This window comes from Typha latifolia, chromosome 1 (genome assembly GCF_019914945.1).
Source record: "Typha latifolia isolate L0001 chromosome 1, TyphaL0001v2, whole genome shotgun sequence".
NCBI classification, from domain to species: Eukaryota; Viridiplantae; Streptophyta; class Magnoliopsida; order Poales; family Typhaceae; genus Typha; species Typha latifolia.
Window position 1 is genome coordinate 6,997,820 of NC_133086.1, and position 16,557 is coordinate 7,014,376.

Here is a 16,557-nt window from a genome sequence, read left to right on the forward strand (position 1 = left end):
GAGCTTCAATTATGATTGATATACTATTGTGTATAACAGAGTATGATTATGATATGTTTTACTGTCAATAATGATGATTATGATGTGTTATACTGTGAATAACAATGATTATGATGTGCTATACTGTGAATAATACTTTGAATAACGAAGTATATTTTGAGCATTTGGATAGAATTGCAAGACTAAATATGCGAGTGTGGATTGAGAATTGAGATTAATTATTGAGTAATTGACATTCATCAAGGTTGTGGTTGTCATGCTTTGTATTTATGTGATACTATAATATGATTGTGAAGACTAGATGAGTTAGGAGTTACTAGATATTAGCGATAGTTTATATGAGATAAGATAATATTTGATTGTAATAGTTGGAATAAGGGAAAAGTCATCACATTAATTGTATTACCCTTTTCCTAGTATAGTGTTTAACATTTTTTTTGTGTGGAGAAAGATAAGAAATATGTTCAAATTAAATAGAAATTGTAAAATAATTATTTATATAATTTTGAAATTTCTGGCCAAAAAGTAATTTAGTTGAATTCATTATAATTTATACAATATTTTCACTAAAAATGTATTCTAATATAAATTAACATATATTCTAATACATTAAAGCTATGATAAATATACATTACAGTCATATTACAATTATGTAATTGAGACAAATAGATGAGATCTCTAAATTATGTAATTTTTTTTAATCTAAAAGCTGGGAAAGATATCTCAATATCCCAATCCCAACCCTAATTTTTTTTTTCTTATCTCATTTGATGATAATTCATAGGTAGTGTTATACTTATTTTTCATTCATAGTTTGGAGAATATTTTTTTTTTAATGTTTGATTGTTATAGTATAGAGAGTTATTTCTCTTATTTCAACTCGAAATTAGAATAAACTGTTAATTATGATATTAATTATACTAAACTTGATATAAGTGTTCGTTCGGCTATAAACCCAGATTTTTAATTCTTGGACCGGGGCCTGAAACTTGTTTAGCCCTTCCGATTCACTCCCCAGTAGGAGGAGATCCTGAAGAGGTTGAAGTCGAAGCGGAGAGAGAAGGTCGCGAGATGGCGTTCACGACGAGGGCAGTGAAGGTGCCGCCCAACTCGGCGACCCTCGAGGAGGCCCGGCGCCGAACCTTCGACTTCTTCAAGACGGCGTGCCGATCGATCCCGACCATCATGGACATCTACAACCTCCACGACATCGTCACCGTCTCCCAGCTTCGCTCCACTATCACCTCCGAGATCCGCAAGAACGCCCACATCACCAACTCCAAGGTCATAAACGAAACCCTACCCCCTCCATTTCGTTATTCTTGTCCAGATCTATAGAGGCCTTAAAAGGGCCTTAAATGTTACTGGTAGATTTGTATGTTTAGTTTTGAAGCTTTTGGTTAAGTTTGAATCCTGCAACCTGGGAGAGATTTCGATTTCTGTACTTCGGAAAAAGATTGTTGTAAATATGTAAGGATTTCATGAATTTATTGCACTGGGGAGAAGAGGTCTTCGATGGTAGGATGCTGACTATTAAAGTTTTAATGTCGAAATTAAAGATTGAAAAAAAGTTTGTACTTGATGCGAAGACCTTTGATTTTAAATGCTAATCTCAGTTACATCTTTCAATCTTGAGGGCTCCATTTGCCTCGGCGCTCTCTTCATATCTAATATAGTTCCTCCTTTTTCTTTTATCTTTTTCTTCTCAATGTGTGACTTAACTTCAATCCTGTCCGAATGAAATCGATTGAAATCTATATAGAATCGGTTCCAAACATATTGTTAGAATAGTTTTGAGGCAAAAGAATGTTTTGACGTTCTGCAACTTTATCCTGGATATTGTTATTTTTTGATGTGTTGAGTAGTTTTTTAGGTTGGTGGCAACCTATTATTTTTAGTAGTTTCGTCATTCTTATGTACTCCTTTCTTCTCTCTTGGCTTCATTGTTATGATCAATAAGTGGCTATATTTATAGGAAGCAATTCTGTGAAACTTCAGCAAAATTTTTAATTTTTTATGCACAAGAATGTATGCCTTTCTCTTTCTCCACTCTAGGAAATATTTTTCCTTGATGGGTTGTATATTCTTATGGACTGGTTAAAACTTATTGAATTTATATTGTCTTCAATATATTCCCATCAGCTTCAAAAGGTGAATAAAGAATGTATGAGATAGTCTGATGAGGGAGACTAACAACTCCCAATATTTTAGGTTTCTCTTTCTATAGAGTTACAAGCCTACCCCTTGTTTAATGTCTGGTATTTTCTTATTATCAGACTGAAGTCGTGTTAACATATTGATTTTGTTCCTATTGGTTCCAATGAGTCATCTACTTTTTCTTTCTAATTTCTCTTATCAACCTTCATTGAGTTCATTCATCAGCTGATCATATGGTGAACACCTTTTGATTTTTTTAAATCTTTTGTACCTTATTATACTTGAGGCCTTGGGGGTTATTGACCCTAGAAGGTGCAAACTTTCTTCTCTCTTGCTCCCAATGTTCCTTTAGCTTTGGTCTTTCTCGTAGTCCTTAACAATTTTCAAACCTTATCCTTTGTACATCCTAAGCCAGGTTTATATTTTTGTAAGGATCTATCACGCCTTTCTCATGTGTGGTTCACTATGTTTTGGTTGGACTCTGTCTTGGTGGAAGAAATGTCATGCTGCACTTCCTTCTTTTAGCACATGGTCAATACTTCTGCTCATTTTTAATGTTTTCCCCGCTTCATCTTATTCATACCCTGAAATCCTGAATACTTAAAGTAGTGCAATGCTGATCCTTTTTATGTTTTCCATCTTCTACCTCCATGGGACTAGCACTTAGCTTCTTCACGTTAACAAATTAGTCTTCATGTTGTATAGTTAATTAGCCATTTCTTCTTTTATGGTATTTTTGGGCATCATTCTTGCTCAAAAATCATAAACTGACCTCGCTTTATGAATTCTTGTTCTATACCCTGCGCAAAGGGTTTGTTTGTATTTTTGTCATATAAGCTATTGTTCATCTAGAATGATGCCATAAAACAAGGGGATAAGAGCTACATACATATGTATGTATGCAAGTGAGGAACTTCTGTTCATGTGTATAAATGATTAATTGCTTTGAGGGGTACATCTGTGCAATTTCTAGTCTTCAAAGGACAAAGGGTATGTACTATGTAGGCAATTAAGCTTAGATTTTGGAATTGCCCAAACCATCTCAGGATGCTGGATTCTGTACTAATCCTTCATCTCATACAAGAGCAAACGTTGGCATGCTCGGTATATGTTCTTTTTCCCGGTGGAATCTATGCTATCTCTAATTGAATCTCGTCTACATTAGATTCTTGAGGCAGAAGGAGAAGGTGTGATATTTGAACCAGTGTGGGGAAAGACGCACTAGGTAAGTCAAACAAGGAAGGATGTGAATGTTAGGCCTCGGAGATCCCATCATTGTTTACTTGTATGAAGCCCATCATATTTATTTCCACTTAGAAGCATTTGATGAATTTAATTTCTGGCTGATCTCATTTTCCAAAAAGATTGTCTATCAGCTGGATTATCTCAAAAATAAGTACCCTTCTTTGGCCATTAATGTAATGCTCCGCATGGATAAACAGTAACCTAATATTATCAGAAATGTCCCAACTGAAAATGAATATGTTTAACTATTCTAATGAAATTTATGAGAAATCCTGCTAATTTGAGTTGCTTATAATACAAACAGGTTATTGACATGCTTCTGTTCAAAGGAATGGAGGAGCTTAACAACATTGTCGAGCATGCAAAGCAACGTCATCATGTGATTGGTCAATATGTGCTTGGACGTGAAGCCCTTGTGCAGGACTTGGATTCAAAAGACCAAGGGGTTTCTGATTTTCTAAAGAAGTTCTATGCCAGCAACTACTCTTGAATCATGTTGAAAGTTCTTCAAAGATGCTTCCAATTTTATTTTCCTAATGGATTTCTGAACTTCAGCTGTAGACTGAAAAATAAGATCCCAGAACTCCAAGATTCAGTTGTTTCTTTGTTGGAGGGTGTTTACCAATCTTTTTAAATGATGAACTGATATACTTTTGTGCATTTTATATGGAATAATCCTACTATTAGGTTGGTAATGAACAATGATGTTGTAAATTAAGCTTGCTGTCATGTTCACATAAATTTATATTATGGTACTAGGGAAGGCTATCTCAATTCTCAGCAAGTTGTTCACCTAGTTGAAGTTCAATTCTTCACCAGTCATTGTAAAGGAGAGAGGTCAGTGTGCATCTTTTCTCTCCAATTTATACTATTTTCTTTTGGGGAGTCTTGCTTGTTCCATATTTCCACTGAATTTTGTGCTTCCAACTCTTAGGCCCTTTTAAATACACACAACCTTATTAGCTAGCTTGATGTCCTGCTGGATGATTGTCCTTCATCAAGTTCTCAAAGTGAATTGTGATGGATTGGTAGTACTACTTCTTAACTAGTTAAAAGAAACTGATGTTGTAAAAAGAGAATTTAGTGAGACATCAAGAAAAACTTCCCATGCTTATATTGATCATAAATTTAGATATCTCTTTTGATGGTTTTGCTAATAATAAAACCTCTCAAAGCATGTCACTCAAATTAATAATGATGGTGAGCATTAGCATGTACTTCTCTCTTTCTCTCTCTCTCTCTCTCTCTCTGCATATGGTGGAAGCCGATGCTAACTTGTTAAGCCGCAACCTCTGCTATATTTGCCAACCAATTAATTAAACCGTCAGTTATTTATTTTTCTCCCCCCTCTCCGCTTGCCTAAAGACATGCTCAACCATCACTCCCTCTCCCTCTCTCTCCCCCAACCATCTTATTCCCTCCATCCGTAACCGCCATGACATCCATCTTAAACCAAACACCACCTTTCCCTTTCCTCATGACTGAGTCATTCACCACCTCCTCATCAACCACCGCCACCACCACCACCACCACCTCCTCCACCTCCACCTCGGACTCTCCTATCGCCCTCCTTCCTCCGTCCCACCGCCGCACGCCGTCACGCCCCGCCCGCCTGTTCCGCACCGTCCGCTCCGCCTTCCGCTCCTTCCCGATCCTCCCAGCCCCGTCCTGCCGGCTCCCCTCCCCTTCCTCCCTCCTCGTCCCCCGTCCCACCCGCGACGGCCACATCCACGGCGCCACCCGCACCACCGGCACCCTCTTCGGCTACCGCAAGTCCCGCATCACCTTCTCCCTCCAAGACCACCCACGTAGCGTCCCCCTCCTCCTCCTCGACCTCAACACTCCTACCGCCAAGTTCATCCAAGAGATGGGCGCCTCCGGCCTCCTCCGCGTAGCCCTCGAGTGCGAGAAGAAGACCCCCGCCGCCGCCTCCTCCGCCTCCAAGACCCGGCTCCTCGATGAGCCGCTCTGGTCGGCATTCATTAACGGCAGGAGCATCGGGTACTCGTCGCGCCGCGACCCCACCGACGTCGACGTGAAGGTCATGCAGCTGCTGCACGCGGTGTCGATGGGGGCCGGCGTGCTGCCGGCGGACTTGACGGACCCCGTGGACGGCGAGCTGACGTACATGAGGGCGTACTTCGATAGGGTGGTGGGGTCCAAAGACTCCGAGACGTTCTACATGCTGAATCCCGAAGGGAATAGTGGGCCGGAGCTCACCGTCTTCTTTGTTAGGATCTAATCTAAATTTAATCCCAAATTTAATTCATTCAATTCTAGTCTTTTTTTTATTTATTTCTTGGTAATTACTAGGCCTTGCAAATGGACTCTTAGCATTAAGCAATCGAGTTCATGGGCATTGTTTTGCAATGACTTGGACTAAGAGATTAGTGCATGGTTTAATCGATATGAGAGGCTAAGAAAGATTTATACAAGAAGATATAGTGGCTTGAAGCATCTCCAATTGATAGCTTTATATTTAGAGCCCAAAGGCTCCAGTGCTCTCATATACATCCGGGCTCTATTTTTAATTGTTTATTATAAAATCATATGATGTTTTAGGATACCTACTAATTCTAAATAATAACTAATAAAATATATTTGTTATTTAAATAATAAAATATATTTCTTTTTTTATTTAAAAATTAAAATTTTAAATTAACTATAAACATAATATAATATATACTTATCTTGAAGGTCTCGATGAGATCTTCCCAACAACATTATTTTTGTCAAAAATTAATTAGTGAAACTAAACATACACTAACTTTAAATAATTAATGAATAAAAGAAAATGATATAGAGGTGATTTTAAAAAATGGTGTATTTTATTAGAGAGTAATTTTGTATTAGAGCTAAGCTCCAAAATTCCCTTGTTAAGCTCAAATTTAGAGTTATACTATAGTAAACTCTAAATTTAGAGCTTGATTTGATATCCCATTGGAGTCAATCGGGCTTTTCGTATTTAGAGATTTAGAGTTCTATTGAAGATGCTCTAAATAAAGTGGATCAAATCAAACATGCAATAATAGATTAAGGGAAATGAATAAGAAATCTACTCGATCTTAATAATAAGTGACCGAGATTGTAGATTTGATTCTCCAACGAGCATTGAGACTACTATTTAGTGAGAGTATAGTTTGGTCTCATTTCATAATTAAAAAAAAAGGCCAAGTTGTCTTATTTATTAAGAAAGACTAATCTCTTTGTCCATCTTACATTCTACAAGCAATCGATAAAACAAGGGTTAAATTACAAGCCTCAAATCTTAGTTATTACCTAATTATCGCAATGTATATTCTTTTAAATATCGTGGTATAAAAAATATCAAACATCTTAAAAGTATAAGTAGAATATTCATATTTACTCAAACAATGAAATTATTAATATCATACGACTATTATGATAATTTTAATTTTTCTGTTAAAGTTTGGATAATAATATTATAAAATTTAAGTTGACTTTCGTTTCTAAACTGGGGATGTAGCTCAGATGGTAGAGCGCTCGCTTAGCATGCGAGAGGTACGGGGATCGATACCCCGCATCTCCAATCGATTTTTATTTATTTTTGGCTATTTATATATTTGGATATATACATAAGGAGTGTCGTCGTGCGTAAAGAGGTTTCGTGAGCCGACCGCTAGGTAATGCTTGTTTCTTCCTCTTCGATTTATTATTAGGGATTACGATAGATATCTTAACTCGTGCGTTTGCCCCGATCGAACTTATCCCGATAAGTCCGTCCGTGCGATTAATTTACTTGAATTTGATGATATAGTTGATCAGGAAACATCTGCTGCGGTTGCTTTTGGAATCTTTAGGTAGTGGAGCGGAGATTCTTGAATTCGTTTCTAATTCACCATTGTTATTTCTGATCTAATTGAAGCCTTAAGGTCAACCAATTTTTCTTGTTTTTCGTTTTTTTTCTTTCAGATCATTAGTCCATAAGAGATTACCTCCAATACCTGTTATTTCCGACGAGCAGATTTCCCACTAAGGCGACCTCCGGGAAGGGATTCCGGTGACGAGACCTCCGTGAGTCTCTTTTTTCTTTGGCTGGTTTTATTTTCCCCTTCTCCATCTCGTTCCCTCTTTCCCACTGTGTCGTTCCTGCAGCCGATATTGATAGTTAAGAGTCATGTGGCCTAGATACCTAGACTTACTTTATTAGATCTTTCTATGGTATTTAATGATTCAAACGTTTATTTTCTGTGTATTAGTCGAAATGTATCCATCTGCTCTCTTTACACATTTTTTTCGATCGGATATTAGGTGGATAAGGTTTGAAATTCTGCTTCCTGCTGCGGTATGCGCCAAACCATCTTGCAACTGCTATTGAAATGATGCTGACAGAAAAAGTTTTTTCTACAAGTGTGAGGTGGACTTCTTCTTTGCCCCGTATATTTTCTTCAGATTCTTGTTCCGCACTAAGTTCCACGATGGCAAGCGTAGAGGGGGCATTGAGTCTCGACAATTTGCCAAGCTTGAGTTTACCAAGGAGACAGAAATTTACCTCTACAGCCGCCAGGCCAAGGCCTGAAGATACTGAAACAGGGGAGTGCACACTTGAAGAAAGGCATTGCAGTTCTCCTAACAGTTGCAAGTATGTGTTGAGGCATAGCCTGTTTTTACTGCTCTACTGATATCTGTTGTTGAGAGAGTTTCATTTTTGTATGAAGTTCTGTTTTCAAATTTCTACATAGTCAAATCATGTCTCCTGTCTAAATATTTTTCTTTGGCATATAGTTTCTGCTTTTAGGATGGTAATCAAATAAAGATTATTGGGCTTGTACATTTAAGCTATTTTTTTGTGAACAAAAAATTATAAGCAGGAAGTTTCTCAAGAAAAAGAATTAGCTTTTTGCATACTGATTGACATCATCTACATGAATCTTTGTCCTTATGTTTGTTTGCATCCAATGGAAGTTGGGTATAGTGTTGTAGAAACTTATATGTATGTGGATCTCCCAGAATCTGATAAGCTGATATGCAACTTAGGAGATTTGCCTGAACCTTGAATCTTCCATCTTTTGTTAATTCAAGTCTACTGTGTTTAGATTTCCAGCTTGCAACTTGGATTGCAAGGAAGCATAGGCAGCTTGATAGGCAGATTTCTGTCATCGAGTATTATGGATGTGCCATTGGATCTTGTGTGGACTGCAAGTATATTGTCTCTGACGAGCCCTTAAGCTCCATTGAAATGAAATATATAGCTTCTGAAGCACATTAAATGCTATTAACATAATACTATATCACTCCATGTTCTGACTTGTAAAGGAACATCGGTTGATGAAGGATAAACCAAGGTACACATATAAGGTTCTATACAAATTTAATATTGGAAAGGAAACCTACTTTTGTTTCTTTTTCACCAGGACAAGGCAGTTTTGAACATTCAAGTGCTATTATATTGTACATTATAGCAAAGGTGGTCATGAATAGATTACTAGCATGGACAACTTAAAGGGATATTTTAGTATTTAAAGAAAATCCAAGATGCAAACTACCCAGCTATTTTTCTACTGACCTTCCATGACTTGGTTTTCATTATTTATCATACTATTTCTTCATTTATTTCCAATATTGAGCATTAACTGAGCACAAAATGTTGGGTTGAAATGCTTTCTTATTCTTGTTGCTTCTTGTCCTTGCTTTTAGTTTTCATTATTGAGTATGAGGAATCCACCATGAGCCGGACATGCTTAACTGTATTCTCTACTCTTTTGTAGGGAAGAATATGCATGGAGAAGTTTACCACATATGAAGCACCAAAAAGAGCCATTTCGGAGTACCTTATCACTTGGCAGGAATCAACAGGTTCTTCCTTATGGCTCATGGTATCTGCAGAACTGTAGCTACAGTTCAAGTTGCAGTGGCAAAGACATAAGTGATCTAGCAGACAAGGTGGATACGTTTTCTGACCATATTTTTTCATGATTTTAATATATAATCCTGTTGGAGACCTTTTTTTAACATATAAGTCCTGTTTATGTTTATTAACTTTTCTACACTGTGCTGGGTAATGACAACCTTGTTTGAATTTGTGTAATAAACTGTTTTGAACATTGTTTGAATGGAATTCTTGAATCACATTCAAGTCATTTACTGGAAAATGGGCCAGTGTCTAATTTAAATGATGAAAAAATAGATTTGCCTGTAACTAGACAAACTTAAAAGAGAGCAAAAACATTTTGCAGGAGGGTTTGTCACCAGAAGCCAAGCACCTGCTTACGTCTTTTTTCGCTTTTGTTTCTTAAATTAATTCTCATGTTTCTTTAGGTACCTACTATCATTCAAGTTATTGACAAATGAGAGATTCATGCGGCACTTGCAGTTCTTAAGGGGCTTGCCAAGGTTCGTAAAGATAGTGGAAGTTGGACCGAGAGATGGATTACAAAATGAGAAGAACATTGTACCAACAGCTGTAAAGATTGAGTTAATACGGAAGTTGGTCTCTTCTGGATTGCCCGTTGTTGAGGCAACAAGTTTTGTCTCTCCAAAATGGGTACCCCAGGTATTATCCTTTCTTTAAATTTCTTGTTCTGATAACAAAGTGCTTACAATGTTAATCTACTTTGGCACTTATCTATGCCTTTCGTGAGCTTACGAGGATCTAGCTACTGTTATTTGTGTAATGATAGTTGTTTTTCATCGTAGAACTTGGGCAGTGCTTGTATAATGCATTAATGCAAATAAAAGTTGGGTAAGGTGATTCAATCACAATGGGTTCATTAAAGGACAACAAGTGTATCTCATATCAAAGTTGATTAAGAGTACACAAATCCTGAAAGCTAATGTTTAAAAGCAGCAGAAAGATTAAGGAGTAAATCAAATTTGTTTGCTGAGAGGGATTAGGATATGAAAGAACCTAGATTGCAGCAGCTGGTACTTGGTAGTTGGTACTGTGGGCCAGCATAGAAGTCTTGAGTATATTTTAGGTTTAGTTCTCACTTGGTTTGTGTTTAATTATTTTATGTGTAAATAATAAACTTGAGCTCGTTCCCTTGTAATATTTTGTCACATTCCCTGCATCATGATGAGCCTATATAGATCACACTCTGATTATAACCTTATTTTGAGTTGCTTTACAAGTGTTCTTGTTTTTGTGAAATTATAGCTAGCTGACGCAAAGGATGTCATGGAAGCAATTCGCAATATAGAGGGCGTAAAATTTCCTGTTTTAACCCCTAATCTCAAAGTGAGTTTAACTTTTTTTAAAATTCTCATCTACATCCTTCTTCAAATGATTTAATTATACAAGCACTATCTACCCCATCATGTTCTTCAGGGATTTGATGCAGCTGTTGCAGCTGGTGCAAAGGAAGTTGCAGTATTTGCATCAGCTTCAGAATCCTTTTCCAAGTCAAACATAAATTGCAGCATTACTGAGAGCTTTGCACGTTATCGTGATGTTGCGCTTGCTGCTAAAAAAGTTTCAATTCCTATCCGTGGGTAAGTTTCTTGAGTAATTTTAGCCAAACTATTGTGTCCGCTGAATTTAACTGAATATTGGATGTTGTAATGAAAAATGTGGGTACCTTTAACTTCATTGACACAAAGATTGACTGTGCTTCAATTGAATAAAATACTTCTTTTCATGGATTGCCATGCCCATCAATATGGTCGGTGAGGATCGATATGTATCGTGCCAATAAAGTATCGACATTGATACAGGGGAGTATCTCAACACTCCCTCGTGGCTACTCATACCAATGTATGCCTCTAGAAATTGAGCAAATTTTACTTTAAATAAATATAATTTGGGGTTTCTTTTATCCCTTTTGATATTTCTTTTTTTTTATTGTAGTATAGATTATACTTTAAAGTTTAGAAATCAAAGAGAAATTTTGATTTCCCTAAGTTATTTGCCCCAATTTGGAAGATCCAGGAAAAGTTAAAAAATTACAAGACTAGAATCTAATTGCATATGTTACACTAATATCTAGTTTTAAAAAACTTTACATTAGCCCTTAAATTCTATTTCAAGATTCTTGAAAGATTAAATTTTCTTTTTGATATATCAAAACTATTTAGTGCGCCGACAACACACCAGCTCAGCACAATATGTACCAAATATACGTATTGTGCGAGTTAAGATCGATATGGCTCATGTCTTAGGCACAACAATCCTTGTTTAGCTGGTTGTTTATGTTAATTATTGTTAGTTAGTTGGAGCTACTCATTAAATATCATGTATTTCTGCTACAGTAATGAGAATTTCTAGTTTCCACATCCTACATCCTTTTGTCATATGCATTAGCCTTCAGACATGTTCATTGCATGTGGTTCTGCAGAGGCCAAAACTAATTGCAGAAAGAAGGGTATTTAATGAAAATAAAAGGAGAATGCGAAGAGTTTGGATGAGAAGGATGAGTTTTACTTACTTAGTGCTGTCTTGGAAGAATGTGAAGATGTTAGGAGGTGATTCAAAGGGTAATATTTTTTTCTTATCATTATAAGGTTAAAGTTCATCTGATCAGAGCCAGGTCTGTTTTGCAACCTACATGAAGAAGCTGTGGATGAAGTCTTGCAGATGAAAGCCATATGGCTGAAACCATTACTGATCAGTCTTTTATTTGTATGATTTCTGTGAAGATGTGCTTATGCTAGACCTTCGGTTTCAGAATAGGCTGATAGATGCACATTTAACAAGAATAGATCTCCTGTTATTACATTCTATCACGTTGTCCTCCCTCATAAATCTACTGAAGCTAAAAGGTACCTGTTTTCTTCAAGCTAAATAGCTACTCTGGATGAAAAAGAGGGACTAAATTTAACTTCTGTGCTGGTTGCAAAAAAAGGGAAATGATAGCATTTATTTAGTAGAGATCTTGTCCAAGACAGAGCAAAAGGACGAGTTGGACATTGTAAAATAGAGTCCACACAAATCAATAGTAAGAATTGAGTTATTTTGGGATGCTGAATAGAGAAGATTCATAGAGGAGAAGAATCATATGGCTGAAAACTCTTAGGATCCTGAAGTCTGCAAAAGAGGGTTAAAGCAAATCAGTAACAAAATGCTCTTACAAAGTATGGAAGAAAAGCATTAAGAATTGAGTTGCAATAAGAGAATAATTACATAAAAGTAGATACTCCATCACACCAAGTGGTACTCCTTGAATGGCTGAGAGCTTACAACTTCCTCATTCAGATGAACCATTTCCAAGTAGTGCTTGGTGAATTGATCAATGGCTGCTTTCTGCCAAGCGTACAGAAGGGGAAAAAGAAACACAAAAGAGAACAATATGGTAATTGAACTGACATGAGGTCATGATATACAGCAAATTATTGATGTAAGATGACATGTTGTCAGAATTACTTATTTATTGCTGGAAGGGTCACGGTAGAAGGAGCTGAAAGTGAAATAATTAACCCTTCCTTGAGAAGCTTCTTCTCTAACATTCAACTGACTATGGTCACCAAGGTGCATAACAACATAGATATCTTAGTCCCTTAGCAATCTTTTCTTAGGAGACACTGACAGTAATGAAACAAACCATACCTAGTGCACACTGCATCCTCACTGAAATGTAAACATGGGCTGGAGGAAGCAATAATCATGCAATTCTATGCCTTCAGGAATGTCACACTGAACTCTTCCAGTATGTTAGCATTTGGGTGGATGAAAGGAAAGAAAACCAGTACTTTATTTTGTTTTCTGGCAAAAGCTTCTGTGAAATCATCTTTTGTGGTAATTTTAAGATGAGCATTGTGCATTGGAGTCTGGGAGAAATTACATAATACTTACTGGGGTTCAACCTGTTGAACATAATTTATTTGTCTTGGGTTGTATGCAATTTTTTATCTTGTAATATGTGAGAATATTTAATGCTGAATATTTTAAGTTTTTTAATAACTGGTGTTCATATATTAACTTCATAGTTAAGATCCTTATTACATGGAATTAGTTTGATAATGAGAATTCTTGCACACATTGATATGAAATAATCGTCAATCAACTCTTACAGGTATGTATCATGTGTTGTTGGATGCCCTGTAGAAGGGCCAGTGTCTCCTTCAAATGTGGCATTTGTAGCAAAAGAGCTCTATGAGATGGGATGCTCTGAAATTTCACTTGGTGATACTATTGGGGTCGGTACTCCAGGTAAAGTTAAATCAATTTCTAATGTTCTCATGTTCTCTTTTACATATATGTTCTTGCATTGTTTGAAGAACTCCATTTAGAGTAAATTACTTTGTTCTTTCTTATATGAGAAACAAGGACAAACCTGTTTAAAAGATGTGACATTTGTTAAACCAGAGCATTGCTTTTGACTTTGCATTCTTTATCCAATAAATATGAAAGACGATAATATTTGTTGAAAAGAAGTTGCTTTTGATTTTACATTCATTATCCAGAAATTAGTTTAGAAACATATCTCGGCTATATCTATCTTCATTTATTAGAAGTATTGCAGTCTCGCACTGTTATCATATGCTTTTTTGCATATATATCCTTCAAAAATCTCTTATTTACTTGTATGCACTTCTAAAGTTGATATTTGCATGTATATCTCTCAAACATACAGTTTTTGCATATATACTGTTTAAAATTCTTTGTTTTTGGTTGAATATCCCTTGGAGTTAACAAATCGTTAAAATTTAAACAATTTAAATGTAAAAGGATAAAAATATCCTTTTTCTATTTTTCAAGTATTTCTCTTACTTAAGGATATTTTGTTTTCTTATTAAATCTTTAAACTTAACTTAAAAAATAACCATAAAGGTATCTATGCAATATCATATGTTTTGAAGGGTATACATGTAAATCAACTTTTCATACAAGTAGTAAGAGATTTTTAACAGTATACACATAAAAAATCCCTATTATATTACAAAGTAACTTGCTTATCGCCTTATCTGTCAGCAATCGTAACAACATGCATTTTTCAGAATCACAACCATGAGTACCTCTATGCCTGGTGACTAGTGAGTAATATGCGAGTTCAGTTTAGAACTTTGGTATTAGCACATTTATTTTTAAATTTCCAACCACAACTTGTTGTATTGCTTAGAATAACCTTAAATTACATGTTATACCCTTTTTCCCTCCAAATAACCTCTTCCACTATTTTATTATCCATTGAACCTTGTGAATCCTGTTGTCTAGCTAAGATGAATTCGGACAGTTGAAGAATAGTTAGTCATGGTGTCAAAGGATAGTTGAATAATGGCATTGGAAAAACTATTGTGGAACTCATCATTGAAGACCAAAATTTTTGCTATTGCCATCACTGAACTGTATAGGTTTTCAGTTTCACTTTTAAAGCTTCTGAAACATAATGACTTCATCCTCCGTCCAAGTTCTATATATATATGGTATAGTGCAAATGATTGAGTAGAAGCAAATATGCTGCTTCTTCTTTATTAAGGTCTTGAAAGAAATCTGCATTTCTGGGTTCAATCTAGAACCTGATAATTATGTTCACTGTATCTAGTCACAAATGGGCTCCTCCTGGATTGTATGGTCCTGAATTGCGACCAAGAATGTTCTCTACTCTGCTCACCATTTGCCCTTGTAGCTGTAGTGCAAATCTTTCTACTGAATGATTTTGCTTATGATTGGGAGTTCGACAACAAATCGTAAAAGTTTGATGACAAATTGATAGGCGATCATAAAAATCTGCCAACTCCTTTGGAGCTTTCTCAGCTGTAAGTTGTACTCTAGCGGACCCCATATTGTTGGAAAGAAGGCTTTGTTTATGATGGCACATCTTAAATTTGCTTGTATTACTGTAGGGCTATAGTCTTTTCACCTAAGAAGCTAATTGAATTGAATATCTACTGTTTGCATTTTTGTTTGAGCTTTTTGACTAAATTACAGAACAGAATAAAAGGTATAATGGACTGCTAGGTAATCCAGCAATGTGCAATTTAATGGAAGTTGCATATATATATATCATCTGTTATGGCCACTATCATATTGATTATCCTTCCTCTTTATGTGATTCAGGCACTGTCATTCCAATGCTTCAAGCTGTTATATCTGTTGTTCCTGTGGAGAAACTTGCAGTCCATTTTCACGATACTTACGGGCAATCTCTTTCAAATATTTTAGTCTCCCTTCAAGTAACCTACATCAGGAAGACCTTTAACCAAAACTTTACTTGTTCAAATAACTGAATCTGATTATTTATCTCATTTTTCACAGATGGGGATAAATACTGTGGACTCATCGGTTGCAGGGCTTGGTGGGTGCCCCTATGCTAAGGGCGCTTCAGGAAATGTGGCAACTGAGGATGTTGTCTATATGCTAAATGGACTAGGCATAAGGACTAATGTTGATATTGGCAAGCTTATGGCAGCTGGAGACTTCATCTGCAAGCATATGGGGCGCCAATCTGGGTCTAAAGCTGCGATAGCTTTAAGCAGGATTACTGCAAATGCATCTAAGCTCTGAGGCAAGACAACAAAAAAAGTTGACTTGCTAAATTGGACCCTTTACCGTGTACAGAAGGTGGAGTACTCGATGGGCATTAAAAGGTTCTCATTAGTGCTCAGTTTCCACAGCTTCTCACAGGCATTTTGCCTTCTAAAGTGTTATGTATTCAAATAAGCTAAAAAACAGTGCTCTGTATGTATAAATAATGTTTAAAGCCAGTTACCTTAAAAGGATCACATGCATTAATCTGTTATTATAGTTACTTGGCAAAGCTGAAGATAAAGCTGGATATGGTATGAAACACTGATCAGATTGATGAAACCCCCATACTATGAATACTATTCTGATCCTCACATTGATTATTTCTATCTTCCCTAAAGATTTGATGGTACTTGTGGGTCCTGTTGCTATAGTACCTAGTGGTGAATGTGCTCATTTCCTTTTGTACATTGATTAAAGTACATGGATCCCCGATCTGAATGCTGATATGATCGATAAGTATTATATTTTTAGGTATATGATTTCGACCTTAAAACTGATACTTAGAACCTTGATTTTATACAAAGGGATTGCTCTTGTCAAGCCCATTAGCTTATCACCCAATACTATGTCGATCTGAATCTAAATACCGATATTGCCAGAATACAAAATTTAAAATTTTTAATACAACATTAGTACCTGAGCACTGTCACAATTTCTATTTGGAACACCATTCCTGATTCCTGGATATCCCCAGCCAAGCTCACTGAACTTAGTTCACCAATTAGCTCAAA

At 36.3% G+C, this 16,557-nt stretch overlaps 3 protein-coding genes and 1 non-coding gene across 6 annotated transcripts; all 4 read left to right on the plus strand.

The window, feature by feature from the left end:
• The first annotated feature begins 942 nt into the window (after nucleotides 1–942).
• Nucleotides 943–4,108, plus strand: LOC140797719 (NADH dehydrogenase [ubiquinone] 1 alpha subcomplex subunit 6). Its single transcript, XM_073151357.1, has 2 exons — nucleotides 943–1,284; nucleotides 3,707–4,108. The coding sequence occupies exons 1-2, from the start codon at nucleotides 1,072–1,074 to the stop codon at nucleotides 3,890–3,892; spliced, it is 399 nt and encodes a 132-aa protein (XP_073007458.1). The 5' UTR covers nucleotides 943–1,071; the 3' UTR covers nucleotides 3,893–4,108.
• A 729-nt stretch (nucleotides 4,109–4,837) lies between these two features.
• On the plus strand, nucleotides 4,838–5,644 carry LOC140802719 (protein MIZU-KUSSEI 1-like). The gene has a single exon (XM_073158284.1). The coding sequence runs from the start codon at nucleotides 4,838–4,840 to the stop codon at nucleotides 5,642–5,644; it is 807 nt and encodes a 268-aa protein (XP_073014385.1).
• Nucleotides 5,645–6,879: 1,235 nt separating this feature from the next.
• TRNAA-AGC (transfer RNA alanine (anticodon AGC)) lies at nucleotides 6,880–6,952 on the plus strand. The gene has a single exon. It is a non-coding gene; the product is annotated as a tRNA-Ala (tRNA).
• LOC140799568 (uncharacterized) lies at nucleotides 6,930–16,023 on the plus strand. 3 transcript variants are annotated; one of them, XM_073153954.1, is made up of 10 exons: nucleotides 7,016–7,046; nucleotides 7,336–7,437; nucleotides 7,675–8,005; nucleotides 9,132–9,306; nucleotides 9,737–9,916; nucleotides 10,520–10,600; nucleotides 10,691–10,854; nucleotides 13,371–13,507; nucleotides 15,356–15,471; nucleotides 15,554–16,023. In XM_073153954.1, exons 3-10 carry the CDS (start codon nucleotides 7,743–7,745, stop codon nucleotides 15,800–15,802), a joined length of 1,365 nt encoding a protein of 454 aa, XP_073010055.1. In that variant the 5' UTR covers nucleotides 7,016–7,046; nucleotides 7,336–7,437; nucleotides 7,675–7,742; the 3' UTR covers nucleotides 15,803–16,023. The 3 variants fall into 3 exon arrangements, with proteins under 3 accessions (XP_073010062.1, XP_073010055.1, XP_073010046.1); XM_073153945.1 differs by lacking the exon at nucleotides 7,016–7,046 and adding an exon at nucleotides 7,082–7,223; XM_073153961.1 differs by lacking the exon at nucleotides 7,336–7,437 and having other exon boundaries at nucleotides 6,930–7,046.
• Nucleotides 16,024–16,557: the final 534 nt, after the last annotated feature.

Coding starts and splice junctions, on each gene's coding strand:
- LOC140802719 (XM_073158284.1), top strand. CDS start 4,838: ATGACATCCATCTTAAACCAAACACCACCTTTCCCTTTCCTCATGACT.
- LOC140797719 (XM_073151357.1), top strand. CDS start 1,072: ATGGCGTTCACGACGAGGGCAGTGAAGGTGCCGCCCAACTCGGCGACC. Junction 1,285..3,706: donor CCCACATCACCAACTCCAAG/GTCATAAACGAA, acceptor TAATACAAACAG/GTTATTGACATGCTTCTGTT.
- LOC140799568 (XM_073153961.1), top strand. CDS start 7,743: ATGATGCTGACAGAAAAAGTTTTTTCTACAAGTGTGAGGTGGACTTCT. Junction 13,508..15,355: donor TATTGGGGTCGGTACTCCAG/GTAAAGTTAAAT, acceptor TATGTGATTCAG/GCACTGTCATTCCAATGCTT. Junction 15,472..15,553: donor ATATTTTAGTCTCCCTTCAA/GTAACCTACATC, acceptor CATTTTTCACAG/ATGGGGATAAATACTGTGGA.